The following is a 23,703-nucleotide window of genomic DNA, read 5'->3' on the forward strand; positions in this document are numbered from 1 at the left end:
TAAGTACCTCAGTATTAATCAAGGGAATGTATTCTGAAATATAATTTAAATTTATAGCCCTTTTTTTATAGTAAGCATATGAAATTGACACTTATGACTGTTTTCCTTTATTATCCATTATGTGTTTCTCTTCCTTTCAGCTAGCACTTTGACTGGAAATGATTTCTTGTGTGGAGCCAATAGCTGGAGCCATCTTCTAATCTGGTCATTTTCTTTCTTTCTTTTTTTAAATGTGTTATTATGTATTACTTTATATCATTTTTATGTTTTACTTAACATTTAGATTGTTAGTTAACTATTCAAGTGTGGTATTTCCCCATTTAAATCGAGTTATTTAGATTGGCTTTAGTTATAAAATTTCCTAATAGAGCTTTGCAGTTATAGCTCTGGTCCCTAACTTTTTTTTAAAATTATACTTTAAGTTCTGGGATAAACGTGCAGAACCCACAGGTTTGTTACATAGGTATACACGTGCCATGGTGGTTTGATGCACCTATCAACCCGTCATCTATATTAGGTATTTCTCCTAATGCTATCCCTCCCGTTGCCCCCCAACCCTCAACAGGCCTCAGTGTGTGATGTTCCCCTCCCTGCATCCATGTGTTCTCATTGTTCAGCTCCCACATATGAGTGAGAACCTGCAGTATTTGGTTTTCTGTTCCTGTGTTAGTTTGATGAGAATGATGGTTTCCAGTTTCATTTGTCTCCCTGCAAAGAATATGAACTCATTCTTCTTTATGGCTGTATAGTATTCCATGGTGTATATGTGCCACATTTTCTTTATCCAGTCTATCATTGATGAGCATTTGGGTTGGTTCCAAGTCTTTGCTATTGTGAATAGTGCCACAATAAACATACGAGTGCATGTGTCTTTATAGTAGAATGATTTATAATCCTTTGGGTATAGACCCAGTATTTCTGGTTATAGATCCTTGAGGAATTGCCACACTGTATTCCAAAATGGTTGAACTAATTTACACTCCCACCAACAGTGTAAAAGTGTTCCTATTTCTCTACATCCTCTTCAGCGTCTGTTGTTTCCTGACTTTTTAGTGATTGTCATTGTAACTGGCATGAGATGGTATCTCATTGTTGTTTTGATTTGAATTTCTCTAATGATCAGTTATGATGAGCTTTTTATCATATATTTGTTGGCCACATAAATGTCTTCTTTTGTGAAGTGTCTGTTCATATCTTTTGCCCATTTTTTAATAGGGTTTTTTGTTTTATTCTTGTACATTTTTTTAAGTTCCTTGTAGATTCTAGATATTAGCTGTTTGTCAAATGGATAGATTGCAAAATTTGTCTCCCATTCTGTAGGTTGCCTGTTCACTCTGATGATAGTTTGTGTGTGTGTGTGTGCAGAAGCTCTTTAGTTAAATTAGATCCCACTTGTCAGTTTTTGCTTTTTTTGCAATTGCTTTTGGTGTTTTAGTCATAAAACCTCTGCCCATGCCTGTGTCCTGAATGGTATTGCCTAGGTTTTGTTCTCAGGTTTTTATGGTTTTAGGTCTTATGTTTAAGTCTTTAATCCATCTTGAGCTAATTTTTGTATAAGGTGTAAGGAAGGGGTCCAGATTCAGTTTTCTGCATATGGCTAGCCAGTTTTCTCAACACCATTCATTAAATAGGGAATCCTTTCCCCATTGCTTGTTTTTGTCAGGTTTGTCAAAAATCAGATGGTTGTAGATGTTGGGTATTATTTCTGAGGCCTCTGTTCTGTCCATTGGTCAATATATCTGTTTTGGTACCAACACCATGCTGTTTTGGTTACTGTAGCCTTATAGTTTAATTTGAAGTCAGGTAGCATGATGCCTCCAGCTTAGTTCTTTTTGCTTAGGATTGTCTTGGCTATACAGGCTCTTTTTTGGTTCCATATGAAATTTAAAGTTTTTTTTTTTTAATTCTGTGAAGGAAGTCAATGGTAGCTTGATGGGAATAGCATTCAATCTATAAATTACTTTGAGCTATATGACTATTTTCATAATATTGATTCTTCCTATCTATGAGCATGGAATGATTTTCCATTTGTTTGTGTCATCTCTTATTTCCTTGAGCAGTGATTTGTAGTTCTCCTTGAAGAGGTCCTTCACATCTCTTGTAAGTTGTATTCTTAGGTATTTTATTCTCTTAGTAGCAACTGTGAATGGGAGTTCACTCATGATTTGGCTCTCTGTTTGTCTGTTATTGGTGTATAGGAATGCTTGTGATTTTTGCACATTGATTTTGTATCCTGAGAATTTGCTGAAGTTGCTTATCAGCTTAATAAGTTTTAAGGGGATGAGACAATGGGATTTTCTAAATATACAATTCTGTCATCTGCAAACAGAGATAATTTGACTTCCTCTCTTCCTGTCGAATACTTTCTTTCTTTCTTTCTTTTACCTGATTGCCCTGACCAGAACTTCCAATACTATATTGAATAGGAGTGGTGAGAGAGGGCATCCTTGCCTTGTGCCAGTTTACAAAGGGAATGCTTCCAGCTTTTGGCCACTCAGTATGATATTCGCTATGAGTTTGTCATAAATAGCTTTTATTATTTTAATGTATGTTCCATCAATACCTAGTCTATTGTGTGTTTTTATCATGAAGGGGTGGTGAATTTTATCAAAGGCCTTTTCTGCATCTATTGAGATCATCATGTGGTTTTTGTCATTGGTTCTGCTTATGTAATGGATTACATTTATTAATTTACATACATTGAACCAGACTTTCATCCCAGGGATGAAGCTGACTTGATCGTGGTGGATAAGCTTTTGATGTGCTGCTGGATTCGGCTGGCCAGTATTTTGTTGAGGATTTTTGCATTGATATTCATCAGGAATATTGGCCTGAAATTTTCTTTTTTGTTGTATCTGTGCTAGGTTTTGGTATCAGGATGATGCTGGTCTCATATAATGAGTTAGGGAGAATTCCTTCTTTTTCTATTGTTTGGAATAATTTCAGAAGGAATGGTACCAGCTCCTCTTCGTACCTCTGGTAGAATTCAGCAGTGCATTTGTCTGGACCTGGGCTTGTTTTGGTTGGGTAGGCTATTAATTACTGCCTCAGTTTCAGAACCTGTTATTGGTCTATTCAGGAATCTGATTTCTTCCTGGTTTAGTCTTGGGAGGGTGTATGTGTCCAGGAATTTATCCATTTCTTCCTTGCCTGGGTATCACCAGCAAAGGCTGCAGAAAAGCAAAGATTGCTGCCTGCTCCTTCCTCTGGAAGCTTCATCCCAGAGGGGCACGCACCAGATGCCAGCTGAGCTGTCCTGTATGAGGTGCCTATCAACCCCTGCTAGGAGTTGTCTCCCAGTCAGGAGGCATGGGGGTCAGGGACCCACTTGAAAAGGCAGTCTTTCCCTCAGAAGAGCTCGAGCACTGTGCTGGGAGATCCACTGCTCTTTTCAGAGCTGGCCGGCGGGAATGTTTAAGTCTGCTGAAGCCGTGACCACAGCCACCCTTTCCCCCAGGTGCTCTGTCCCAGGGAGATAAGAGTTTTATCTATAAGCCCCTGACTGGGGCTGCTGCCTTTCTTTCAGAGATGCCCTGCCCAGAGAGGAGGAATCTAGAGAGCCAGTCCGGCTGCAGTGGCTTTGCTGCGCTGGCTTTGCTGCACTGTGGTGGGCTCCGCCCAGTCCGAACTTCCCCCAGGGCTTTGTTTACACTGTGAGGGGAAAATCACCTACTCAAGCCTCAGTCATGGCGGATGCACCTCCCCTCACCAAGCTTGAGCATCTGGGGTCCACTTCAGACTGCTGTGCTGGCAGCAAGAATTTCCAGCCAGTGGGTCTTAGCTTGCTGGGCTCTGTGGGGATTGGACCCACTGAGCAAGACCACTTGGCTCCCTGGCTTCAGCCCCCTTTCCAGCAGAGTGAAGGATTCTGTCTCAGTGGGTTCCAGGCACCACTGGGGTATGAAAAAAACTCCTGCAGTTATCTTGGTGACTGCCCAAATCACCACCCAGTTTTGTGCTTGAAACCCAGGGTTCTGGTAGTGTTGGCACTCCAGGGAATCTCCTGGTCTGTGGGTTGCAAAAACCGTGGGAAAAGCGTAGTATCTGGGCCAGATAGCACCTCACAGCATAGTCCCTCACAACTTTCCTTGGCTAGGGGAGGGAGTTCTCCCACCCCTTGTGCTTCCTGGGTGAAGCAGCGCCCCACCCTGCTTCTGCTTGCCCTCTGTGGGCTGCACCCACTTGTGTAACCAGTCCCAGTGAGATGATCCTGGTACCTCAGTTGGAAATGCAGAAATCACCTGCCTTCTGCATTGGTCTCACTGGGAACTGATGACCAGAGCTGTTCCTAATCAGCCATCTTGCCCTCTCTGGTCTGGTCGTTTTCTTTAAATTGGTTGATACAGGAGCAGTGATAGCACAACAAATATGCACAGATTTGGGGAAAGTCATCCTGCCTTATGGTCTGGTTCAAGAAATTACATTTTAATAGTTATAATTTGGTACCTTGTTTGTGATACCAAACCAGATACAATACACGTTTGCCTCACGTTATGATTTGACATTCAGATTACACCAGTTATTATTCATAACTAAGAGTGATTCTCATCTCGTAAGAGCCAAATCCAAGGATAATGGTGCCAGTTGATAGTAATGATTCTATGAATACCCAGCATTCTGGTCTATCATAGACACTTTCAGAACCATTGAGTTGAAGGTAGAAGGTGGTTATATAATAGAAGAACTGGTAGCTACTAGGGGCTCAGTGACAACTATCTGGAGAGACATTCATTCATCTCGATCCCACATGAAAAGAACATTTATCCTGATTATATAAGAAGTGGGTCAGAAAAGCCTGTCCAGTGAAGTATTGCTGCTTTCAAAGTGTAGAAAACCTCACTAAATCTCCTTAGTGGAAGGAAGTTCACTGTACAACAACTTATTTCATATTTATGATAGTATTTAGACATATACAAGGCTTTTTCACATCAAGAAACCTTATTCACATAAGGCATCTCTATCCTGCCCTTCATTTTACCAAGTCATCTAGAGCAGCAGTCCCCAACCTTGTTGGCATGAGGGACCAGTTTTGTGAAAGACAACGTTTTCATGGACTGGGGTCAAGGAATGGTTTGGGGATAATTTAAGTGCATTACTTTTATTGTGCCCTTTATTTCCATTATTATTACATTGTGTAATAATATATAATAAAATAATTATACAACTCACCATAATGTAGAATCAGTGGGAACCCTGAGCTAGTTTTTCTGAAAGTAGATGGTACCATCTGTGAGTGATGGGAGACAGTGACAGTTCATCAGGCATTAGATTCTCACAAGGAGCCCACAACCTAGATTCCTCATATGAGAAGTTCCCAATAGGGTTTGCCCTCCTATGAGAATCTAATGCCACTGCTGATCTGACAGGAGGTGGAGCTCATGAGGTAATGTGAGTGATGGGGAGTGGCTGTAAATACAGATGAAGCTTCACTTACTCATTCGCTGCTTACCTCCTGCTGTGCAGCCTACTTCCTGACTCATCCATGGACCAGTACTGATCCATGGCCAAGGGGTTGGGGACCCCTAATCTAGAGCACTTGGAGAACTATCTGTTCTCCAAAGCTGATCAAATGCTATCATTAATGTATCTAATATTTTAAGAAAGGGTAACACTGTTGAGAGCCAAATAGATACATGGCCCAGAGCAAGCTTAAGTTACTAATAACTCCTTTTTCAGCTCACCGCCTGCTGAAGGCATGAGTTTGAATCTCAGTTTTGCCATTTGCTGTGTAATGTATGCAATTATATTTAGCATCATATTTCTCATTTGAAAAATGAAAATAATACATTTAATACTTAACAGGAGTGTCAGAAAGTATATTAGCACTTGGTAATTTATACAATACAATATAAAAGTAAGAAATTTTTATTTTATTTATTTTTATTTTATTTTCAGCAATAAGAGCTAACTGCCATCAAGAGCCATCAGTATGTCTTCAAGCTGCATGCCCAGAAAGCTGGATTGGTTTTCAAAGAAAGTGTTTCTATTTTTCTGATGACACCAAGAACTGGACATCAAGTCAGAGGTTTTGTGACTCACAAGATGCTGATCTTGCTCAGGTTGAAAGCTTCCAGGAACTGGTAAGAAAATAGTTCTGGCCAGAATCAAAGATTCAGCCCTACAAGGATATGTTTTCCTGTGAAATTATCTAAGAGGTAGGTTTAGACATCTGCTTTTACATTGATTTTATTTATTTATTTATTTTTTGCATAATGAAAGAGTAACCTAGCATGTATTATATTTTACAGTGAACCATCTAAAATTACCTTAATATTCATGGCAGGAACAGGCCCAGAGGGCAAGCAAGCCAGAGCCTTCTTTGATTTGTGAGCCAGAACTATGCAAATAAGGATTAGAAAAGTATTGGTAGAAACCCAATTTTAAGTTTGTATGAAGTTAGCAACATTGTTTCAAAATAAATCAAACAAGGCCAGGAGCAGTGGCACATGCCTGTAATCCCAGCACTTTGGGAGGCCAAGGCGGGTGGATCACTTGAGGTCAGGAGTTTGAGATCAGCCTGGCCAACATGGTGAAACCCCATCTCAACTAAAAAATACAAAAATTAGCTGGGCATGGTGGCATACGCCTGTAATTCCAGCTACTCAGGAGGCTGAGGCAGCAGAATTGCTTGAACCTGGGAGGTGAAGGCCTACAGTTAGCTGAAATCATGCTACTGTACTCCAGCCTAACAGAGTGAGACTCTATTTCAAAAAAATAATAAAATAAAAACAATAAGTCAAGCAAGAATAATGTCATAGAGGTTGGTAGACTAAAAAGCTACAGAAATCTGTTCCTCCACTGAGAAAACTATTGAACTGTCAAAAACTGTCTGAAGTAACTATTTTGGAATTCTCGAGTCTAGTTAAACACTGGAAGCATTAACGGAAGAGTTTGATAAAGAGGATGATAAATTTTGGTTAATGTCGGTGAATTTCAGCCTTTCCACTCAATAATAACTATTTTCCACACCCCATTATTGCAGGGATCCATGGGAACTGCTGCCCATGTTCTTGTAATGAATTCCTGCAGCCAGGGTGAACAATAAGCACCTTTTTGTCCAAATATCAGGGTTATTGCTGATTTCTGCCTTTGAATGCTGAGGGGCAGACACAGAAGTGGGCTATCATTGCATCAGTCCTCATCAGCTGAAGTGGCTTCCCAAGGATTTAAGTAAATAGTATGTGTTTTTCCTCCCTTTAGGAAGCAGTCATTTAAGACAATTTTTATTAGATAACTGGCTGACAGCAGAGATAACAGAACAGAGATTTCAATGACCATGCACAACAGAGAATAAAAATAGTTGGGAAAAAATCATGACCAAATGACTCTGAGCCACAACAACCAAGATTTGACAATCCCTGAAGAGCAAAAGAATTAAGTTACCAGAGTTACCACAACATAGTACTCATAATGTCCAGTTCTCAAAAAGAAATTACAAAACATGCAAAGAAAAGTATGGTTCATTCACAGGAAAAAAAAGTAATCTGACAGAAACTATCCCTGAAGAGGCTCAGATATTAAAAATATGAGTCAAAAATGTTAAATCAGCTGTCTTAAGTATAACCAATGAGTTAAAGGAAACTAGACAAAAAGCTAAAGGAAACCGAAAACATAATAAATGAACAAAATTAGAATATCAATATAAAGGTAGAAATTGTAAAAAAGAACCAAGCAAAAATTCCAGAGCTGAAAAGTACAATGACTGAAATTTTAAAATAATTTAAAAAACTCAATGAAGAAGTTCAACAGCAGATTTGAGAAGTAAGAGATCAGAAAACTTGAAAATAAGATAATTGAAACAATCCAGACTAAGAAAAACAAAGAAAAAGAATGAAGATAAATAAATTCTAAGGAACCTGTAGGACATCAGCAAACATACTAACATATGTACTGTAGAAATCCAGGAAAGAGAAGAGAAAGAGAAGCAGAGAAATACACTTAAAGAAATAATGAACAAAACTTTCCAAAATCTGAGGAAATACATAAATATATACATCCAAGAGGCTCAATGAACTCCAAAAGGGTAAACTTAAAGAGATCTACATTGAGACAAAATATAGTCAAGTTGACAAAATCCAAAGAGAGATTTGAAAGCAGCCAGAATGAAGCAACTCATCATTTACATAAGAACCTGAATAAAATTAATAGCTGATTTTCTCTGAGAAACCATGGAGATCAGAAGGTAGTGGAATGGCATATTTAAATGTCTGAAAGAAAAAATAAAACTGCCAACCATGAATTCTATGTATAGCAAAGTTGTCCTTCAAGAATGAAGGAAAAAGTAACACATTTTCAGATAACCAATAAGTAAGGGATTTTATTACCAGTAGACATGTGCTACAGAAAATGCTAAAGGAAACCTTTTAGGCTTAACTGAAAGGACACTAGACAGCAATTCAGAGCCTCCAAAATAAAGAATATTCATAAAAGTAACAATAGAGGTAAATATAAAACCCAGAATTACTACATGTGTCATATAGTTTATAACTTCTCCTATTTATAGCTTTCTCTATTTATATTTATCTATAATTTCATAGGCAAATGAATAAAAATTATAAATCTGTGATAGTGGTCATATAATGTATAAAGATGCAATCTGTGACAATCTTATGAAGCAGGAGGGATGAAGACATATAGGATCAAAATGTTTGCATAGTTATTGAAGCTATGTTGATATTATGAAATTATATTGTTACAAGTTTAAGATGCTAATTATAATTCTCAAGGTAACCACTAATAAAATTACCAAAATTATGCAGAAAAGGAAAAAAGAAAAACAATACACTATAAAAAACCAATTAAATACAAAAAATGTCAGTAACAGACAACTTGAGAAACAAAGACATATAACATATAGAGAAAACAAATGATTAAATGGCAAAAGTAAATCTTGTTTTAGTAATCACATTAAATAGAAAAGGATGAAGCCATCCTATTAAAGGGCTGAGACTGACAAGTTGGCTAAAAACTAAAATAAATTAAAAAGAAAAACAAGACTCATCTACATGCTGTCTATAAGAGACTTACTTGCCTTAGATATAAGGACACAAAGAAGTTGAAAGTAAAAGGACCGAAAAAGATATTCCATACAAACAGTAGTAACCAAAATAGTGCCGAGTGGCTATATTTTTGTCAAACAAAATAAACTAAAGTAAAATTTATAAGAGAAAAAGAAGGGCATTATGCATTGACAAAAATTTTGACATAGCCAAATAATTATCTGTTATAAAATATATGTACTTAATAATACAGCCTCAAAATATATGAAGCAATAATTGCTATAATTTAAGGGAGAAATGAACAGTTCTATGAAAAGTTGGAGAATGAAATATTCCACTTTCAACATGAGATTAAACAACTAGACAGAAGATCAATAAGGAAATAGAAAATTTGAACAACACTATAAACCAATTATCCCTAACAGGCATATACAGAAGAATCTACCCAACAAGAGCAGAATATTAATTCTTCTCAAATGCACATGGAACATTCTTAAAAATAAACCATATGTTAGGCCACAAAACAAGTGTTAATAAGTTTGAAAATTTGAAGTCATAAAAAGTATCTTTTGCAATTACAATGGAATGAAGCTAGAAATCAATAACTAGAAAAACCGGAAAAGTCACGCATATGTAGAAATTTAAAAACCCACTCTTCAACAGCCATTGGTCAAAGAAAAAATCACAAGGGACATTAGAAAATACCTTGAGACAAATGAAGTAAAAATACAAATAGCACGTTTATGGTATACACTGAACATAGTTCTAAGAGGGAAATTTATAGCTGTGAACAGTTAACTAAAAAAGAAGAAAGATCTCAAATCCATAGCCTAACTGTACACTGTAAGGAACTAAAAAAAGTAAAGCAAAAATAAAAGTCATCTTTATGATTTGAAAGAGTAAAAGATTTACCTAATAAGTCCCTAAATTTACTAATAATAAAGAAAATTGTTTATATATTTAATTGCATTAAAATTCAGAACTTGTAATCATAAAAAGGACAGTACATGTTGACAAGGAAACACAGCAAAAGAAACCAGCCTACGCTGCTGCTGTTGTGAGGATAATTTGGTACACTTACATTAGTTTGGTGTCTTTTCTCTCTCTCTCTCTCTTTTTCTTTCTTTCTCTTTCTTTCTTTCTTTCGTTCGTTCGTTTCTTTTTGAGACAGAATCTCACTCTATTGCCCAGGCTGGAGTGCAGTGGCGTGATCTTGGCTCACTACAACTTTTGTCTCCCAGGTTCAAATGATTCTCATGCCTCAGCCTCCCAAATAGCTGGGATTATAGGTGCATGCCATCACGCCCAGCTAATTTTTGTATTTTTTTTAATAGAGAGGGGGCTTCATCATGTTGGCCAAGGCTAGTCTCAAACTCTTGGCCTCAGGTGATCCGCCTGCCTCGGCCTCCCAAAGTACTGGGATTACAGGTGCCTGGCCTGGTGGTGTCATTTCTTAAAGTTGACAAAAAGCATATCCTGGGGCCTAAAAATTCTATTCTAGGACAGGTGCCAAGAATGTCATAGTAGCATACATTCCAAACTTGAAAAAACCCTGGTGTCAACCAATAGTATAATAGATAAATTGGAGAAGAGTCATACAAAGGAGTACAATACAGAAACAAAAGTAACCAAATTATCAACAATTTCTCTCAGTTTTAAATTATCTTCTTTTGATATGTATGATAATATAGCACACCTATTCTGTATGTATTACTAAACAATACAAAATCAAAAGGAAGAAAATTATGAGTAGTTAAGAATATAGCATAGCAGCAACATTTCTGGGAGAGGATGGGTTATGTTAGATTAATGAATATCATCTCTGTGTTTTCTGAAAGAATTTCCTGTTGAGATATAAAGGCCCATCTGATCACTGGATTGGGCTGAGCAGAGAACAAGGCCAACCATGGAAATGGATAAATGGTACTGAATGGACAAGACAGTAAGTTCTAAAAATCTGGCAGTAATATTTGTATTTGAATTTACTTTGCATTAAATCTGAAGTGTTCTCTAGTTACATGCTTTAAAAAATTCTCATTTTAAGATTAGTCATGAAAGAAGATGGTGCCAACTTGTATGTTGCATAGGTTTCACAACTTCCTCCAATGAATCCAAAACCTGTCATGGTGAGGTAGACTGACTGTGAGCTTGGCTCCAGGCTTATCTATGTCATTTTCAAACACTTTCATTTTAAGCAAACCATACAATATCTTTAAGTCTGTTCCTTACCTCCACAACAAAATTAAATTGCACTTGTCCTCCTGATTTCACAGGGTTGATGTGAGGAACAGAGATTTTGATGTATCAGGGAAAGATTATGAGTGACAGCAATTATACCTATTATTTAAAATAAGACAATAGTTTTAGAATTTTAAAATGGGTAAAGTTTGGCACTAGAAAATTTAATCTCAATTGTATATTTATAGGATCTTCAGATTACTAAAAAGATTTGAGATAATGCTGGAAAAATTGGATTCACACAATTTCACTCAATGTTTGTCTGAGAGATGAGACAGTTTTGAAAAGCTACTTTATTGTAATACATTCATCAATATTGGAAATATAACTTTATTTAATAAAAAGAGCCCCAGACTGGATATTGGCAGGTTTGAAATGAGTCTTTTCTCATTAGCTTTTGACCTTGGATGGGATGGTAAGTTTTAGAAATCAGAGAACATGTACATTTATACATTGTTGTATCTACACTGCCTTGCACATTGTGACTGCTTCATAAATATCTAGAATTAACTTTTATTTCTTATTTTACAATATGGAAGTAGTAAATTTTCTCTACCTAATTCTTAAAATGGTTTTTTGTTTGTTTGTATTTTTGAGAGACAGGGTCTTACTCTGTTACCCAGGCTGGAGTGCAGTAGTACCATCATGGCTCACTGCAGCCTTGACTTCCCTGGCTCAAGTGAGCCTCCCATCTCAGCCTCCTGAGTAGCTGGGACTACAGGTGTGTGCCACCTTGCTTGGCTTTTTTTTTTTTTTTTCTTCTTTTTTCAGCGATGGGGTCTCACTATGTTGCCTGGGCTGATCTTGAACTCCTGAGCTCAAGCAATCCTCCCATCTCGGCCTCCCAAAATGTTGGAATTACAAGTGTGAGCCACCATGCCTGGCCTCTCAAAATATTTTAAGGATCAAATATATTATTAACTAACCAGTTGTTGGAAACTGCTCATCACTTAAAGAAATGTAAAATATTATATGATTAAGGTCTAACATTTTCAACAATTAGCAAATTATATCATAGATGATAGTGATTCCAGTGAGCAAAGAGGAAAAATTTATAATCGAAATGCTGACCTAAAATATCTGTGCCAAGCCATCTAAACTCAGCTAAATAGCACTGCAGTTTCAGTACTAAAACCACCAGGGAAGTAGGAGGAATAAAATCAAGCATGGTTTTTAGAAATAGCTGCTGAGTCTTCAGTTATTTAAGGAAGCAAAATATTGGGAAACTGTGTAAAGAAAACGTGTCAGACTTCTCCCATCAGCCAGCTAAGGCTTTGGATGTACTGGAAAGAATATTATGCTTACAGACATGAAATAGGTTTGATTCAGGACTTTGCAGTATTCCTATAGTTGATTTATAACATCTCCTGCTAAGCAAAGCCCACTGACTAATTAGTCACCACTACACAAGGAAAAACAACATTATTTTTAGAGGCTGAATTAATGTTAGTTTTCTCATTTTCTCATCTTCATTCTCTCTGCTTTTGAAGAAATGTTCAGTGGCCAACTGATTCTGCTTCTTCTCTTGCAGGTTTCCTATCCTGGGAGCAGGAGAGTGTGCCTATTTGAATGACAAAGGTGCCAGTAGTGCCAGGCACTACACAGAGAGGAAGTGGATTTGTTCCAAATCAGATATACATGTCTAGATGTTACAGCAAAGCCCCAACTAATCTTTAGAAGCATATTGGAACTGATAACTCCATTTTAAAATGAGCAAAGAATTTATTTCTTATACCAACAGGTATATGAAAATATGCTCAATATCACTAATAACTAGGAAAATACAAATCAAAATCATAGTAAAATATTACCTGTTTTCATGGTGCTAATATTACCTGTTCTCCCACTGCTAATGACATACCCAAGACTGAGTAATTTATAAATAAAAGAGATTTAATTGACTTATAGTTCCGCATGGCTGGGGAGGTCTTGCAATCATGACAGAAGGCAAATGGGAAGCAAAGTCCTGTCTTATATGGTGGCAGGCAGGAGGACTTGTGCACAGGAACTCCTATTTATACAACCATCAGATATCTTGAGACAAGAACAGTATGGGGCTCCCTGGTGTGATTCCGTCCTGTGCGGCTGTTCTCTGGAGCAGCATTCATTTATCTTCGTCTGCCTTGTCTCCTACCTAAGTGTGTGCCGCCACCTAATGGAAGATTCGATGGACATGGACATGAGCCCCCTGAGGCCCCAGAACTATCTTTTCAGTTGTGAACTAAAGGCCGACAAAGATTATCACTTTAAGGTGGATAATGATGAAAATGAGCACCAGTTATCTTTAAGAACGGTCAGTTTAGGGGCTGGTGCAAAGGATGAATTGCACATTGTCGAAGCAGAGGCAGTGAATTACGAAGGCAGTCCAATTAAAGTAACACTGGCAACTTTGAAAATGTCTGTACAGCCAATGGTTTCTCTTGGGGGCTTTGAAATAACACCACCAGTGGACTTAAGGTTGAAGTGTGGTTCAGGGCCAGTGCATATTAGTGGACAGCACTTAGTAGCTGTGAAGGAAGATGCAGAGTCAGAAGATGAAGAAGAGGAGGATGTGAAACTCTTAAGTATATCTGGAAAGCAGTCTGCCCCTGGAGGTGGGCAGAAAAAAGTAAAACTTGCTGCTGCTGCTGATGATGATGATGAAGATGATGATGAAGATGATGATGATGATGATTATGATGATGAGGAAGCTGAAGAAAAAGCGCCAGTGAAGAAATCTACTCCAGCCAAAAATGCACAAAAGTCAAATCAGAATGGAAAAGACTCAAAACCATCATCAACACCAAGATCAAAAGGACAAGAATCCTTCAAAAAACAGGAAAAATCTCCTAAAACACCAAAAGGATCTAGTTCTGTAGAAGACATTAAAGCAAAAATGCAAGCAAATGTAGAAAAAGGTGGTTCTCTTCCCAAAGTGGAAACCAAGTTCATCAATTATGTGAAGAATTTCTTCTGGATGACTGACCAAGAGGCTATTCAAGATCTCTGGCAGTGGAGGAAGTCTCTTTAAGAAAACAGTTTAAACAATTTGTTAAAAATTTTCCATCTTATTTCATTTCTGTAACAGTTGATATCTGGCTGTCCTTTTTATAATGCAGAGTGAGAACTTTCCCTACCATGTTTGATAAATGTTGTCCAGGTTCTATTGGCAAGAATGTGTTGTCCAAAATGCCTGTTTAGTTTTTAAAGATGGAACTCCACCCTTTGCTTGGTTTTAAGTATGTATGGGATGCTATGATAGGACATAGTAGTAGCAGTGGTCAGACATGGAAATGGTGGGGAGACAAAAATATACATGTGAAATAAAACTCAGTATTTTAATAAAGTAAAAAAAAAAAGTGTGGGGAAAACTGCCCCCATAAAGCAATTGTCTCCACCTGGCCCTGCCCTTTGCATGTGGACATTGTTACAATTCAAGGTGAAATTTGGGTGGAGACACAACCAAACCATATCAGATGGCTATATCAAAAAGACAAGAAATAACAAGCATTGGTGAGAGTGTGGAGAAGAGGGAACCCTTGTACACAGTTGGTGGGAACACAGTTTGGTGCAGCCATTATAGAAAATGGCATGGAGGTTCCTAAAGAAATTAAAAAGAGAACTACCATATGAGCCAGCAATCCCTTTTCCAGATATACACCCAAAGGAAATGAAATCACCACCTCATAAAGATATCTGCATTCCTGTTTATTATAACACATCTTTATTCATAATAGCCAAGATACGGAACTAACCGAAGTGACCATTAACAGATGAATGGATAAATTGTCATATATATAAAACACACACATTATATACATATGTATATATATAAATAGAATATTATTCAGCCTTGTAAAAAGAAATCCTGTTATGTTGGGAACAAGCCCCCCAAAATGTGGCCATAAACTCACCCCAAAACTGGCCATAAACAAAATCTCTGCAGCACTGTGACATGTTAGTGATGGCCATAACACCCACGCCGGAAGGTTGTGGGTTTATGGGAATGAGGGCAAGGAACACCTGGCCCGCGCAGGGTGGAAAACCACTTAAAGGCATTCTTAAGCTACAAACAATAGCATGAGCGATCTGTGCCTTAAGGACATGTTCCTGCTGCAGTTAACTAGCCCAACCTATTCCTTTAATTCGGCCCATCCCTTCGTTTCCCATAAGGGATACTTTTAGTTAATTTAATATCTATAGAAACAATGCTAATGACTGGCTTGCTGTTAATAAATACGTGGGTAAATCTCTGTTCTGGGCTCTCAGCTCTGAAGGCTGTGAGACCCCTGATTTCCCACTTCACACCTCTATATTTCTGTGTGTGTGTCTTTAATTCCTCTGGCGCTGTTGGGTTAGGATCTACCCGACTGAGCTGGTCTCGGCACTGTTATTTGAAACAATGTAAATAAACCTATAGGGTTTATTATATATACTAAGTGAAATAAGCCAGACACAGAAAAAAAAAGTTGCATGATCTCACTTATAGTGAAACTTAAAAAAAAAAACCCAAATACATAGAAAGAGAGTAGAATGGTGATTACCAGAGATGAGGAAAATACAGAGACACAGGTCAAAAGATACAGAGTTGCAGTTACAAAGGGTGAGTATGTCTAGATATCTAACATACAGTATGAGGACTATAATAGTATTGCACTGTGTACTGAAAACTTGATGACAGATTTTAGATATTCTTACCACACACACAGACAAAAAGAAATGTAAGTATGTGAGATGAAGCTTAGGTTAATTAGATTAAGTGTATGTACATAAGAACATCACATTATACACATCAAATATATACAATAAAAAAGCACATTGGGAGATACATGATAAATTTCTATCTGCAGTTGCTATTTGCATTTTTAAAGGATATTTTTATTTTTTAAATTTTTAGCTGACAGCTGTATAATTATGGAATACAATGTGATGTTCTGATATATGTGTACACTATGGAATGATTAAATCAAACTAATTAACATTTCATCATCTCACATACTTATCATTTTCTGTGGTGAGAACATTTGAAATTCTCTTGACAATTTTGAAAGATCCAATACACTATTATTAACTATAGTCACTATGCTGTGCAATAGATCTCAAAAGCTTATTCCTCTTAACTGAAACCTACTACCCTATGACATGTGGGGAGCATCTCTCTATTCCCCAGCCCCAGTCCGTAAATGTTGAATACGCAATGGGGAAAAAATAGTCTTTTCAATGAATGGTGGTGGGAAAATTGTATATCCACATGCAGAAGAATAAAATTGGACCCTTACCTCCTACCATATATAAAAACCAACTGAAAATCGATTAAAGACTTAAACTGTAAAACTACTAAAAGAAAACATAGGGAGAAAGCTTCACAACGTTGGTCTGGGCAATTTTTGGATTTGACCTCAAAAGTAGATGCAACCACAGTGAAAATAAACAAATGAAATTGCATAAAATAAAAAATGTTTCTGCACAGCAAAGGAAATAATGGAGTAAAGAGACAACTTACAGATTGGGAGAAGATATTTCCAAACTATTGTTGGGGCTCAGAAACAGATACCCTAACATATAGTGATTTGACAGGTGGAACCAAAGAAGACTCGAGGTCTCTCTGACCACCTCCTCAACCTCTGTTTCTTAATCCTCTGTTTTCCCAGAGCACAGGAGGAAGTTGTTCTCTGAAGTTCCTTTATCTGCCTTAAGTTCAGACTCACCAAATAAGAAAACAGTTAATTCTGGTGCCTTCCATGGGTTTTCATTAACTGAAGTCATATTGCAGGAAAAAGAATGAAGTCTCTTAACCCACCTGGATAGATTTTTCTCACAAACCATTGTCTTCTCTGCAAGCCCAGTAGACTTTGTCCCAGGCCATTTATGTGATCTTCACCCCATTAAGTTCTCCCCAAATTATTTACTATTCCCCCAAAATCACCCACACTTCCCCATCTCCCTCTCCCCTAAGAACAAGGGTATATCACCATCTATACCCCATTGCTTGGTGGGGTGATCACTCTGATTCTCTGCATGCATTTTTATAGATTTGTTTGCCATTTATCCTATTAATCTGCATTCTGTCAATTGTGGCAAGTTATCAGCATATTTTTTAACTTTTAATTATTCTTAATGGAAAGACAGTTCTGTATACACTGGAAATCTCAGGAAATTTCTTTTTTCCTTAAGCTTAATTGAAATGTTTACTTTTCAGTAAAATTTCAAGCTTGAGTAATGTTCATGCCTGCTTTTCATTGAAATAGAATGAAAAGGTTGCACAATAAAATATTATTTTCATGAAATTACTTCTAGTATAATTCTGAATAAACACTTTGAAAGGCAGCGAACTGTAAATATATTACAGCTATCTCTTATTCTTCAGGGTGGGTCTCAATTATGTAAAAGATGATTGGCTTTCTGTTTTAAGTAACAGTCATTTTGAAAACACTTTAAAACTGTCAAGTGAAGTGTGATGGCTAATTTTATATGTCAACTTGACTGAGATAAGGTATACTCAGCAGGGAAAGCATTATCTCTGGATGTGTCTATGAGGGCTTTTCTGAAAGAGATTGATGTTGGAATCACTAAGCTGCGTAAAGATGATCTACCTTCACCAGTGTTGGCAGGCATCATCCAATCCGTGCAGGTCCTACCCAAAAAGAGCAAAAAGTCAGGTAGGGTAAATTTATTCTCTTCTAAAGCTAGGGCATCCATTTCTTCCTACTCTCAGACATTGGAGTTCCCCAGTTTCCCAGACCTTTGGCCTTACACTGAGAATTATGCTTTGTTTTATTTAGGCATATTTTAATAATACTTCATGTATTGGTCAGGAAGACATTTCCTGGTTCTAAGGCTTTCGACTCAGACTAGATTACAACACTGGCTTTCCTGGTTCTCTAGCTTGCAGAAGAGAATACTAGGAAGCTTGTACTTCCTACATAAGTAAGAAGAGGAAACTAAATCTCTGGCTTATAAACTATGTAACCAACCACAATTCACAAAGATTCCATAATTTCCTTGGCAGGAGGCTAAGATCTAAAGCCCAATATGATTGTGCTTCTCTTATCAGTTTTCTGCAAACAAAAGGGAATAGAACTAAAATACAGCTTTGTTAAAATAATGTTGATTCATTTGCATGAAATATCAGATCACAGAAAAAACATATTTTTATAAAATATCAGCTCTGTCACACCGGTCCTCATAGACATATCCAGAGGTAATGCTTTCCCTGCTGAGTATACCTTATCTCAATCAAGTTGACATATAAAATTAGCCATCACACTTCACTTGACAGTTTTAAAATTAGGTTGTTTTTTCCAAATGACAAAAAGCAGGAGCAAACTGCAAGTGCTCCTGCAACACATCTAACAAGAAAGCCTTAGATGTGACTTTTATGAGGTTCAGTATAATGCTCAAACTGCATATTTCAAACTCTTGCCATCAGATTCACCTAAGAAGACAAAAGATCTATTGCCTTTGAACCTACATTCCCAAAGCGTGCAACGTGAACTTGCCTACATCCAAGGGGTAGCACCTTCTTACGTAGTGAATTCCCAAAGTGTTGCTGAAATTATGAACAGTGCTCTGCCTCATACTGACAAGTGAAACCTCTATCTCTGATTGCCCAAAAATGTCTAATGAAGCTATAGCATCACTACAATTTGGAATAGACACTTAATCCAGAATTGAAGAGATATAGATAAAAATGAACTGAGTGCAATGCCAAAAGATAGGATAAATATGGCCCCCTCCAAAAAAAGATCCTAAGTCCTTGACAATGGTGCTAGAGATTTCTCACAAAACTCCAAGGAGTAAAACAAGGAACTGTGAAGACAGATGGAGAACCACATGTTATGGTACATCATATAAACAACGAAGAGATGGTAGTCAATTGTGTAAGAATCTTGAAGTTGTTGGGTTCAAATAGAATTATGAAATGAAATAAGTATCCAATTAACACAGGAAATAATATGAACAATGGGGTTAGGAGAACAGAGATCAATGTAAGAGATGTTTCCAAAAGTAATGATGTTGTCATGGAAGTTGGCAGATGATCAAATTATCAGGTATGTAAAACTGATCATGAAGGTGTTCCAAGGAAATTAATTGTTTCATCAATATTGAACCCAAAATTAAATCAACCCAAACATACAAAAGGAAAAAAAAAAAGGCAAAAGGCACAGTGTAATGATGCTCTCTTTACTCCTTTGGAAGGGATTGATAAAATTGCAACTACTTCTTGTATAAAGAATCATCCATTTTATAGATGACTACAAATTCAATCCTAAACCTTCAAATACAATGAAAAGAAAGTATGTACTGAGAGCTGGAATGACTACTCACCTAGGCCAAACTCTCACCTAGGAATGAAGCATCAGGCACACAGTGCACTGAGCATGGCTGAAGGTGCATTGACTAATCTTCTAAAACATACTCCAGAATGAGAGAGACTGGTACAACTCCATTTGTGCTAAATTTGGAGATATAAACAATATTTTGGAGTTAAAACCTAGAAGTTTTCAAATCTACATAAAAAATCAATTTCTTTTTTTTCTTGCAAAAGCAGAAAAGATGAGAGGACATTGGCACCTGCCAAGAGTGTTGATGAAACGGGATACTTCCCTGGCCTCTTTGCAGGAGTTGCAAAGGAGTTGGCTTGTTTACTCAGCCCACAGCTCTCAACCCCTCATGAGAGGGGAAACTCACAGGTGAGTGGGTGTAGGGACCAGGATGAGGGCTTCTGTGTGCCAGCAGGAGTAGAACTCTGTGCTGCCCGATGGCAGCATCTAGGGGGGTTCCCATGACCCCTCAAGCCCCAGAGGGTGAGTGTTACAGTGTGCTCTTTTAGCTTTTCTATCCACAGATGACTTAAGTATTTAACAGCTCAGTGGAGGGTCAGGGTGACAGCCTTTTGGACCTGCCCTCTTGGTACCTCAGTTCTTGTTTAGCGTCCAGGAAGAATCAGGTCATGCAAACAAATTGAAGGGTAGTGAATGTGGAGGATTTTATTGAGGGATGGAAGTGGCTCTCAGCGGGATAGGGAGCTGGAAAGTGGATGGAATGGGAAGGTGGTATTCCCCTGGAGTTCAGACAAACTCTTCTCCGAGGTCCCACCATCAAGCTGTCCCTCTGAGCTCAAACTGCTTCTCTCTGACATCCGGCTGCTGCTGCTTTTCTTTCTTTCTCTGTCACTCTGCTATTCCGCTGCTCTGCTGCTCTGCCGCTCTGGTGATGGGGCCTGTGGTTTTTATGGGTAGAGGATGGGGTGTGGGGTGGGCCAAAAAGCAACATGTGAGTGGGAAAGCAGGAAATGCATGTTCTCATTTTGGTCTGTGGTCCCAGGCTTGAGGATGTGTGGCTCTTGCTGGGGACAGCCCTCTTCTGCCCAGTATTTCCCTGCTTCCCACCCATATCACCAACACTGCTCCTAACCCTACTCAAAAGGTACATTAAAATATAGAGGTGGAAAGTTATATGCTGCTTCTCTCAGAGCAAACCCTTTCTCTCTTATGTAAAATAACTAACTTTCCTCCACAGCACAATTTAAAAAGAAAACTAATGATGACATTAGTCAGAAATCTGTAGACATCTCTACTCCTCTAGTAACTCTGAAAACTGGGTCTGCTAATGAGTTAGTAGCATTAAATCTGAAGACTGAAAGTTTTCTATTCCGTTCCTTCTCTTTTTACCCTTACTTTAGTGGAACAGTAAATTTCAGTAAAATCAGTGAAGGTGTATCTGCCAAGGTTCCAATCAACACAGAGGAAGAGAAGACTTGTTCTATAACTAAACTAGTAGACAACCCAGAAAAAAATCTCTACTTATAATAAACAGAAATCCTAATTACTGCATGCAACTACCTGACCATCATTCATTTTTAAGAGACAGAATTTTTAACGTTCCAAAGTTCTCACCCAAAAGAGATCTGACAGTTTCTGACTGCAATCCATTCTGGAGAAGTTGCTACTAAACTGAATAGAGTAAAGTCATTGTTCCTTTAAATACAATATCTATGAATGGACAATCAAGATTTATGTCCCTTAAGGCACAGGACAGCTGTTAAATGTTGTTCCTCCATTGTACTAATCAACTTCATACTACTGGAGGATATTTGTAAAAAAATATTTATATATACACACATACACACACACTCTTAAAAGAATTTGTGCTAGGTTATTTATTTATTTATTTATTTATTGAGACAAGGTCTCACTCTGTTGCTCAGGCTGGAGTGCAGTGGCATGATCATAGCTCACTGCAGCCTCAGCTTCCCAAACTCTGGTGATCCTCTCACATCAGCCTCCCAAGCAGCTGGGACCACAGGCATGTGCCATTATACCTGACTAATTTTTGAATTTTTTGTAGAGACAGAACTACACCGTGTTGCCAAGGCTGGTCTCAAAATTTTGGGGTCAAACAATCTACCTGCCTTGGTCTTTCAAAGTGCTTGGATTACAGTTGTGAGCCACTGAGCTCAGCCTGTCCTAGGTCTTTTAATGTCTAAAGAACACTTGCCAGTATATATATATATGTATACATATTTGTCATTTCTTTGTCTTAAAACTGGAATATCCTGCTTTAAAACTTTAAGACTAAGTGTAAATGATTTTCTTTTTTTAATAAGAAATAATCACCTTTTGTCAATTTTATTTGCTGATTTTATTGACTTGCATATTCTACAGTGGAGACCTCAACATATTCTATGTATTGTGTTTTAGTAGCAAGGTGAACATATGTATGATATTTTCCACCTTAATGTTACTCTTTAATTGAATACATTTATAAGTTACATTAAAGCTTATTTTATCTTGAAAGAAGGAGCTAGAAAACTAGTGATGTTAAACAATGTGTTAACATTTATTTTCAATGATGAATCATTTAGTTTACAAGACGTATCTTGTATTTTCTTTAGGTAATTGCCAAATCAGAGTCAAATTTATGGTAAGTTCATAGTACCTTAATATTTTATTAATATGAAATACTTGATTTTTACATCTTTAGAATTTTAATTGCACAAGGAGAATTTCCAATAAATATTTTCTGTATATAATTATGACACTTTCTTAACAAATATTACATATTCTGTGCTCCAAGGCCTTAAACAATTTCTTGTGAAAATGTTGCTGCATTGTCACAGTTATTTCACAATTTTCATATAGAGAGGAATAGGGATTAAGTTATGTTCATTTGCTTTTTTTAACTTTTAAGTTCAGAGATACATGTGCAGGATTTGTAGATTTGTTACATAGGTAAACACATGTCATGGAGATTTATTGTACAGATTATTTTATCACTCAAGTATTATGCCTAGTATCCATTATTTTTTTAATTCTCTCCCTCCTTTCACCCTCTGCTGTTTGGTAGGCCCCGGTTTTTGTTATTTCCCTCTAGGTATCTATGTGTTCTCATCATTTAGCTCTCACTTACAAGTGAGAACATGTGGTATTTGGTTTTCCATTCCTGTGATAGTTTAGTAAGAATAATGGCATCTAGTTGCATATATGTCTCTGCAAAGGACATGATCTTGTTCCTTTTTATGGCTGCATAGTATTCCATGGTGTATATGTACCACATTTTCTTTATCCAGTCTATCGTTGATGCGCATTTAGGTTGATTTTGTGTCTTTGTTATTGTGAATAGTGCTGCAATGAACATATGTGTGTGTGTGTAGTTATTATAGAACAATTTTTATTGCTTTGGGTATATGCCCAGTAATTGGATTGCTGGGTCGAATAGCAGTGCTGTCTCTAGGTCTTTGAGAAATTGCCATACTGTCTTCCACAATGGTTGACCTAATTTACACTCCCACCAACAATGTAAAAGCATTCCTTTTTCAACACAACCTTGCCAACATCTATTATTTTTTGACTTTTTAATAATAGCCATCTGACTTGTGTGGGATGGTATCTCACTGTGGTTTTGATTTGCATTTCTCTAATGATCAGTGATATTGAGCTTTTTTTCATATAATTGTTGGCCACATGTATGTCTTCTTTTGAGAAATGTCTTTTCATGTCCTTTGCTTACTTTTTAATGAGGTCTTTTTTTTTGTAAATTTGTTTAAGTTACTTATAAGTGCTGGATATTAGATCATTATCAGATGCATGAATTACAAAAATTTTATCCCATTCTGTAGGTTGTTTACTCTGTTGATAGTTTCTCTTGCTGTGCAGAAGATCTTTAGTTTAATTAGATCCCATTTGTCAATCTTTCCTTTTCTTACAATTGCTTTTGGCATCTTTGTCATGAAATATTTGCCTGTGTCTATATCCTGAATGTTATTGCTTAGGTTTTCTTCTATGGTTTTTATAGTTTTGGGTTTTACACTTAAGCCTTTAATCCATCTTGAGTTGATTTTTGTATATGATATAAGGAAGGGTCCCAGTTTCAATTTTCTGCATATGGCTAGCCAGTTCTCCCAGCACTATTTACAGGGGAATCCTTTCCCATTGCTCATTTTTGTCAGGTTTGTCAAAGATCAGATGGTTGTAGGTGTGTGGTC

General features: G+C 37.3%; 2 protein-coding genes across 4 annotated transcripts in view; both read left to right on the top strand.

The window, feature by feature from the left end:
* CLEC2D (C-type lectin domain family 2 member D) overlaps positions 1-14,392 on the top strand; it is a 37,887-nt gene extending 23,495 nt beyond the window's left edge. The window contains exons 3-6 of one of the 3 annotated variants that reach the window (XM_055358652.2): positions 5,896-6,080; positions 10,838-10,941; positions 11,835-11,958; positions 12,769-12,820. In XM_055358652.2, the coding sequence (XP_055214627.1) occupies positions 5,896-6,080; positions 10,838-10,941; positions 11,835-11,946 (401 nt within the window). In that variant the 3' untranslated portion in view covers positions 11,947-11,958; positions 12,769-12,820. Of the gene's footprint in view, positions 1-5,895; positions 6,156-10,837; positions 10,942-11,834; positions 11,959-12,768 lie in introns of those variants that run through there. The other 2 variants (XM_004052677.5, XR_010129300.1) reach the window with 2 other exon arrangements.
* LOC134756550 (nucleophosmin-like) lies at positions 12,769-15,469 on the top strand. Its single transcript, XM_063693806.1, has one exon. The coding sequence runs from the start codon at positions 13,189-13,191 to the stop codon at positions 14,245-14,247; it is 1,059 nt and encodes a 352-aa protein (XP_063549876.1). The 5' UTR covers positions 12,769-13,188; the 3' UTR covers positions 14,248-15,469.
* Positions 15,470-23,703: the final 8,234 nt, after the last annotated feature.

The sequence above is a fragment of the Gorilla gorilla genome, chromosome 10, assembly GCF_029281585.2.
Source record: "Gorilla gorilla gorilla isolate KB3781 chromosome 10, NHGRI_mGorGor1-v2.1_pri, whole genome shotgun sequence".
NCBI lineage: Eukaryota > Metazoa > Chordata > Mammalia > Primates > Hominidae > Gorilla > Gorilla gorilla.